Raw genomic sequence first — 8,230 nt, 5'->3', positions numbered from 1 at the left:
TACTGGTCCCGCCAGCAGTTGGGAGGAATAAGCACTTACCACAATGAATGCTTTACAGTGGTAAAAGCTGAGTACAAGAAACCATTGGGCCCTGCTCTGCTACTGGGAGCCAGCGGTGAGCTGGCTGAGGGCTGAGCTGGCAGGGACACAGCAGTGGGTCTAGAATGGGCTGACTCCAGGGAACCTTTCAGTTGCCCCCAGCACTGCCCTACCTGCCCTGGAGGTGTTTCTGGCCTGCAAGCTGTGCTACCTTCCCTACGGTGTTTTCTGAAGAACTAGAACATTCCGGTTCCTCTCCACTGCTTCTTTGCTCTGGAGGGGAAAAGAAAGTAATTTTTCTCTGGTTCAAAGCATATGGGATGCACATTTGCTCACTTGCATATGCAAACACACGTACATACCCAGGGAAAGCAGGTCTATATATGGTTTAATAGATTATTTCCCTGTGATTTGCTCTGAAAGGCTGTGGGCTGGTGGCATACACGTCTGGATTTGAAAAAGCAAGGAGGAATTGTTTACCACTGCAGCAGTCCCACACTCCACATGTGCCTGTTCCTAAGGAATCAGGATGAACTTTCCATTTGCTGGCGTTTACTTGGCTCTGTTCCCATCTCATCCCAAAACTTCACTGTTAACTTTAACCTCCAGCCACTTCCACTGCAACATCTCTGGTACCGTCATTTGGTTACATCATACAGCACAGGGCTTGGACTGTCTTTTTGAATGCTAATCCGTATTGCGGGGGTATTTCTACTGCAGCAATAGTCCCCTCTTGCTGTCTGATGTCATGCTGTGGTTTAGGGGTATTTTTATACTGCCTTTTCTTTGCAGTGATTTTAGCTGCACACATCTGTGTGTAGATTGATCTGTTATGATTATAATGGTTGTCTTGAGTATTTGCACTATGTTGTATGTGGTCTGGTGGTAGGTAAGGTAGAGGGAGCACTACTTGGTTACCCACGTGGTACAGAAAAATGTACTTTGCAGAGCAGTGGGTGCTTGTGGAGTGCCCGCAGGTCACTATGTGTAGTGGCAAGGTGTGTGCGAGGTTTTGTGTCACCGTCTCGGTAGGTCGTGGTGGGCAGCTGTGCATGTGTGTGTTCCACAGCTTCGTAGGGCAAGGGCTGTGCTGATGCCCTGGTCACTAGACCACGCTGCAGGTCGTTAGGCGCTATTTCTCTCCAGGTGTATCTTGTGTGCCGCAGGGATGCTCTGAGCCCAGGTGTATCTTGTGTGCCGCAGGGATGCTCTGAGCCCACCGCGGTATAAAGCCAGTGCTTTGTGTGCACAGAGCTCTTTGCCCCGCGTTACCCCGGGGCTGCTGCGCGTCAGCGTTTCACGGCGGTCGCTCCGGGGCGGGCAGCGCTGGGTGCAGCCCCCCAGGTGCCCGCTCCGCACAGCGCAGGGTGCGGGGGCACCGCGCTCCGGCCGCTCAGGGTGGCCGCGGCTGTCCCAACCGTGCGCGCAGCGCTGCCCCGCGGCCCCTTTAAGCCCATCCCGGCGCTCCGTACCCCGGGCGAGCGGCGCGGCCGCCCCGCCCGGGCCGGGCCGGCCCGCGCCTCCCGGAGCGCCGCGCGGGGCGGGGCGGGCACGGCGGAAGGAGAGGCCGCGGCCGGGCCTCGCTGCCGGCGCTGCCCGCGCTCGGAGGCGCAGCCCCAGCCCCGCGGGAGCACCTGCCGCCCGCCCCCGGGGCCGCACCTGCCGGGCCGGGCGCCGATCGCGGGCGGGCAGGGCGGGCATGGCGGCGCGCTGAGATGAAAGTGACCGTGTGCTTCGGGCGGACCGGCATCGTGGTGCCCTGCAAGGACGGGCAGCTCCGCGTGCGGGACCTGACCCAGCAGGCGCTGCAGCGCTACCGCAAGGCCCAGGAGAAGGTGAGCGGCGGCCGGGCCAGGCCGAGGCGAGGGGCGGCCGGGGGAAGGCCGGGGCCGGCGCGGGGGGCGGGCAGGCTGCCGGGCCGGGGGCCTGCGGGCACAGCCCCAGGCGGGGATGCCCGTGCCAGGTACCGCGTGTGCGCAGCTGGTGCCGGCGGGCTGGGAGCGTGTCCCGCTCAGCTGCACAGCCATGGCTGGTATTGCTGTGCGTGTTGACTAACAAACTTGATACAGCCGTAAGCGTAACGTTAAGTTATTTTCATTAGACCTTGTGTTCTCTGGCAGCAGCTGCCCGGTGAGGTGCTGTCTGCATGGGTAGGTGACTTCCCTTACATGAAAGGAGCTCCAAGTGTTTCTTTGGTTGTACCTAATTGAGCATAAAAATACTTTTTTCTGTTTTCCTCCCAGAGGCAGGTGCTGAAGGCTAATGGGGTACTGTTCTATACTGATGAAAGGCCTAGTGATGCAAATACTGCTTTGTGAAAGAAATTCTAGTTACAAGTCCTGAATTGAGGGCCTGCAGGATTGTCCATCCTCCTAAGACGTCTGGGTAAAAAGTACAGCCAAAGTCTTATGGGATCTATTTTGTGCCCCATGCTGGTTTCTTATGAGCCCAGTCAATTCTTTGATATCCTGCATGCTAAACTGGAAGTAAAGTCTTGTTCTTGCAGGTATATTTTGAGAAAAACTTGCCACTGATAAGTTAAATCCATCATGAACAGCTGAGAGTGGTCTAGTACAGATTGTTGAGGTCACCGTGTTAGCTCTTCTGAGTGTCATGCTCTAACCTGCCTTGAGGTATATAGAGCTTGACAAATAATTTGTATGAAAAGTCTTTTTCCTAATGATGTTGCCTGAGTGTAATAACTGCATGATGTTTATAAAATTCTTGGTGCTGTTAGAACCAACAGTCAGTGAGATCTTTTGCAGTGAAGTTCAGAGTACTAAAATACCCCTTCAAGAGAGGGGTTTTATCAGAATCAGAATTGTTTTCAGCTGAGTTGAATTTAGAAGATTAAAATTTGATACCAGCTTGGATTTGTACTTGTGAGGAAATTGGAAGTAGTCTCATGATGATGGCTTGAAGGTGGCTTACAAAGCTGCTGTATAAGTATTTCAAATGCCTTTTCCTCTCTGCTTCCTTTTTTTATTCCTTTAGAAAGGAGTAGAAGGGTGCCTGCCTTTCTAGATGAAGCCCTGACTGTTCTGAAAGGCTAAATAAACAATTATAGGATAGAAATGCCAACAGTGTGAGAAAGGTTCAGATAAATGCTGGACACGTAAGATGTACTACAGTTCAATTGGTTTCTCATGATTATGTAACCAATTGGCTATTAAGTAGTAGCTAAAGAATTTTTTTTTGTATCAAGCAATCGTCTCCTATGTGCCCTTCAAAGTGAGGTCAGAATTGTCATAGGACAGCCAGAGGCCAGAGTTCATGTTTTTGACCTTGTTGTGTTTCTTCCTTTGCAAATAAACCTCTTATTTTCTCTGGCTTATTTCCTTGTAGAAGTTTTGAGTTCCCTGTTGTGCATTGCAGGTGGACAAAGCGGGTTCAGGCCAGTTTGTTCAAAAATCATTGATCACCTTGAGTAATGCTGAGTTCTGCTTGAGCTTCTACAAGGGTGTATAAAGAGGCAAGGATGGGGGGGAGCAACCTGAGGACCTGAAAAGCAGGGCAGGTTTTCATTGAAATCATTAGAAAAAAAGTTTTTTGGGCTCTGCACCTTCTCTCCCCCCAGTTCACTGGAAATGTAAACAGTTCTCTTGCAGTGCTTTGATGAGCTAGCTTCCAGCCTACATGATTTGCAGTGGAACTGGCCAAAAAGATAAATAGACAAATTTCTTCTTATCTTGACAAGCATTGTTCAGTGTTAAATTGCTTTCCTGGGGGAAAATTTGGGGTTGGTAAAATAGATCATACAGATGTCTCAACCAATTAATTTTATTACCTTTTGGAGTATTTTTTGTCTGATCTAACATGATGAATTGGGTGTTTTGCCATTTTCCTTCTATTGCCTCCTCCTATAATTAACTTTCTTTAAAAAAATACAAAGTCTTACGGAGAATGGCATTATCTCAAAGTAATCAGCAGCTAAAATCTGCTGTGAGGTGTGCATGTAAACGGGTTTGTACTAAAGATAACTGAATATTTGTTTTTCTTTTCAAAATATTTAGAATACTTTCTGTGACAGAATGCTGCTCTTTCTGTTGGCATATCAAGTGTTCTTTTTGTAAGTGTGTTTTCCAGTGTTAAAATCTTTTAAAAGAATGAAGTGGAAAATGGAACTATTAAAGTGCTTAAAGTATTTGGAGAGGGGAGGAGAACTGATACGAGGAATATCTTTCGTAGTTGCAGAATGGAAAATGAAAAAGGTAGCTAGGATACAAGCTTTAGAACTTTTTATTTCTTATGGTACTGTCAAATACCACAAAAATGTGTGTGAGAGGCTCTGAATTTTGAGAAGTCTGGTTTTGCTATTGCACTGCAGTCACTTGTCTGGCAAAGGGGAAGATACAAGATTAGATTATTAATTCATGTATAATTGTAAAATACTTGAATTTATATGTATAAAAATAGAAAATTTTTGAATTAAACTACTCTGCACTTCTTTATACTTGTAATGAGAGGAAAGTTGATGAAGTAAATGATTCTCTCATTTCTGTGAGACTTTGGTAGATAGCTGAGAACTCTGTGGGCTGTTGGTTATTGTAGCCTGCTGTGTTTTTCTTAGCAAGTTTGATTTGCCTTCTTGATTGAGCTGCGTTGGCAAGGTTTGGTCATGAGGGCTCAGCTGCCTCAGTTAACAAAGTTGCTTCATTAACCGAAACAAAACACCAGGCCAATTTCAGTTGAAAAATCAGGCAGTGATTATTTTTTGATGCTACTGAATTTAGTGGATTTTAGAGGTACTGTTGGAGTTCTGAATGGGCAGATTTTGACTGATTCATTGGAGGATACCAATAACTCTGGAATTATGAACTTTGTATTACAGTATCAACTAAATATCAACTACAGTATCATTGTGATGTGAATAGCCTTAGATATTTAAGACTTTGTTTGTTGATCAGCTTCTTTGTGAAAATTGTAAAGAATTTTTCAGGGAAGTGACTGACATCTCAGAAAGTAACTTGAGTTTCAGTAAAATCAATTTTGGAACTTTTTTGTGACTCAGGATCTGCTTTTGTTGCTGTTTAGCAATGTGCATTAGGGCTTCCTGCTGACAGGTAGATACAGTAGGATTAATGATTCCTTATTGTCAGCCCAGTCCCTAACTTGATATTTTTGGTGCCTTGGGGAGCAGTTGCATGTCATCTATTGTGTTTAGGATTCTTTGCTTGAGTGAGAGCAGATGTACTGCAAAATAGTTGAGTTGCTGTGCCTGATAGTGTGATTGCTTCTGTGTAGCTATGAGGCACAGCCTTGGATGCAGGACAGGGTACCTTGTTGATGGTTTTGCAGTGAATTGTCAGAGACCTTTTGTTTGTTATTCCTGAGTACGTGAATGAGAGGGAGAAGGAGAGGTTCTGGGCCAGAACAGAAGGTTTCCATGTGATCTTGTGATGTTGCCTGGGTCTGCGTGGTCCTGTTGAAAGCAATTCCTTAAAATGCGTGTGGGGCTAGATGCACTCCAGGTGAGCACACCTTTGTGCTCACACCTCTGCCCTTTGAAATGCCACTCTCCCAGGATGGAGGCAATGTCTGAATTACCAGCTTTGTAGTGCACCCTGGGTTCAGCTGAGGATCCTTGCTTGCTCACTCAGAGCTGAATGCTGCTGGTACAGAAAGTGACGTATGCCCAGGGAAAAGAGTGGCTGAGACTGGCAAGTGAATTCATCAATGACTTTTCTTTAAGCTGCAGGGAAACTTTTCTGGGGAAAATGTATAACGTGTTTTGCTGTTCCATGTGCTTTTTATCTTCCTGGAGGAGCCAAAGGTGGAGGAGTGGTGTTTATCACTTGTGTATTAATTTCCTCGTCTTTGCATACACAGCACTTACTTAGTCGTCTTGGTTGAAGTGACTACTCTGCTGTCTGAAGCCTTGTTCATAGACGCCAGCTGAATGGGTGGGACATGGAAGCCACGTAGCAAAATTAATAAGCACTGCAATTTGTCGTTTAAAATCCGTCATTTTAAGCACAGTTAAATTTTTGAGTGGTTCACTCTCAGCAGCCTTCGTGGGCCTCCCTTCGGAAATGCCAGCAGAGACAGTCAAATAGTTGTTGAACTGTCTGACAGGGACTTGATCTGCAGTTGTTACGGACAGTACAGTTTCTGTTTTGTGTTTCCATTCATGGGAATGTACAGAAGCCAGCACTTAACTCTGGAATGGTAGTGCTGGTTTTGATTGGCAGTCAGACTGAGTAGGAAGCAATAATGTAGTGAGTTAATTCAAGAATGGTGCGTTTGTGATTAGAGTGAAAAAAATGGGTTGTTTGGGTTGCACTGATGATCATTCCCAAATCAGATGTATTTAAGGAGCTAATGTTTCAGATTGACTGCCTATATAATTTTTTGAGCCCTACTAATAAAATACTTTCTCAGTTTCTTTCTTTTCCTGCTTGCCAGCCACATGACAATTAGTTTTCTGGAATTAGGTATTGCTGTTGTAAATCAACCAGCAATCAGAAGTACTAAATGTTCTTGTAGTTTCTCTAAATATATTGAGGAAAGGGAGAATGATGGTCTCTTTTGACTCCAAACTCTACTTAGAAAAGAAGTTTGCAAAAACAGAAGATTTCTTTGGAAGATATATGTGAAAAGTTTTGAAAGAAATCCTCTTTTTTATGAACATTTTTTCTGTTTTGGGCAGATCGTAAGTATTTAGTCCTTTATAAAGGCAGAATAATAGAGTTGTGTCTGTGTAGCACTTTTGCACTTTTGTCTTGGACTTGGCCTCTAGGTTTGTTTTTTTCCCTATCCTTGTTTGTCTTAGTTTATTTTATTTTTTGCTCTAATAGGGACGGGGTGAATTCATAATCTTTGTTTTACCAAAACAATTCTAAGCTCTGTCTTCAAGCCCTTTTTTTTCCTAGAAAATATTTTAACTATTAATTCCCATATTTTTCATAGCATTGCTTAATCAGCTGCAGTATGTTAGTGAGTCTTGGTTGCTGTATGTCAGTGAACAGCTTGATTATCACTTCTGCATTCAGCTTTTGGATTTGTCCACTGTGGTACTGTACTCAAAAATGAGAATATAACTTGATACACTGCTTTCCCATTGCTGTCATATGAATTTGACTCCTGTGTGGGAAGACAGGCCATGTAAGCAGGAGGAGTAAAGAAAAGAGAAGGAGACAAATGATTAAGAAACTTTTTACTGGGTTAAAAACACTAGTGGTGACTGACATTTCATTGAGATTGGGAATAGCTTTCAACTGGCCGAACTTTGGGTCTCTTAAAGGTTTTCCAGGATCACTTTTACAGTGATCCAGAAAAATGGAGGTTTAAAAAAGTGCCTGTCTTTTAATTGCTTTTTTCATAAAATATCTGCTGCTGTGTTGTATTGTAGCCACTAGTTTGATGTAATGAGACTTTTGGTGAATTTCCAGTCTCCTTTTCCTTTTCTCCCAGGTGTATATAGTCCAAACAGAAAAACTGCCATTGGACTTAGTCAGATTTGTCATAGCAAATGTCTTCTAGGACATTAGGTACTTATGTAACCTGAAAAAACCATTTTTGATCCCCTTTTTCCTAATAAGAAGTTGACTACTGCCAGTAACTTGGGCTTTCGGCTGAATGTTGTTAGCTAATGTGAATGTGTTTCCAGGGAGCTCAGTTGAAGGGTAGAGCTGGATAAAACTGGTGGAAATTCAATAGGCAAAATGAGAATAACTCCTCCTGGAAATACTGCAGGACAGAGTTCAGCGTATAGGGTAGTACTGAGTTTCTGGTTGTCTCCCAGATCATATTCGTCAAGCTCTGAGTATTATTCTGTTGTTATTAGTTGAGAGACAGCAAAGTTTTGTGTAGTAACTAAATGAAGCAGTCCTAGGAGGAAACCATTAAAGAGCAGTACAGAGTTCTCAGCAGTGTCTGCTTCCTGTTGCTTTTGCCCAGTTGAAGATGAACTCCAAGTAGACGCGTAAGAATTCGTGAAGAAGGAATTTAAGCCTCAAATGGTATTTCTGGCACAGGATGGAACCGGGAGGTGCTTTGTTTGCTGCACTATGTTTTGGGATTTTTTTCCTAAGTGACTAACTGAACGTGGAGAGTTGTGTTCTATTGATATTTTCTGAAAAACAGACTGTTTTTATTTTTAACAGATAAAGTTATTTGGGCATAACGTTTCATGTTAAGTGGCTGTACTTTCCCCCTCACTCATTCACTGTGATGGGCCAGTTGAGGCCCA

The 8,230-nt window shown here is 44.5% G+C and overlaps 1 protein-coding gene across 1 annotated transcript in view; it reads left to right on the top strand.

Moving 5' to 3' along the window:
- The first annotated feature begins 1,724 nt into the window (after window positions 1-1,724).
- PARD3B (par-3 family cell polarity regulator beta) overlaps window positions 1,725-8,230 on the top strand; it is a 392,632-nt gene continuing 386,126 nt past the window's right edge. The window contains exon 1 of the mRNA XM_027880190.1: window positions 1,725-1,874. Within this exon, the coding sequence (XP_027735991.1) occupies window positions 1,755-1,874 (120 nt within the window). The 5' untranslated portion in view covers window positions 1,725-1,754. The remainder of the gene's footprint in view (window positions 1,875-8,230) is intronic.

The sequence above is a fragment of the Empidonax traillii genome, unplaced genomic scaffold, assembly GCF_003031625.1.
Source record: "Empidonax traillii isolate 1590-97213 ecotype Southwest subspecies unplaced genomic scaffold, ASM303162v1 scaffold65:size4453928, whole genome shotgun sequence".
NCBI lineage: Eukaryota > Metazoa > Chordata > Aves > Passeriformes > Tyrannidae > Empidonax > Empidonax traillii.
This window is presented reverse-complemented; position numbering and strand designations above follow the sequence as displayed.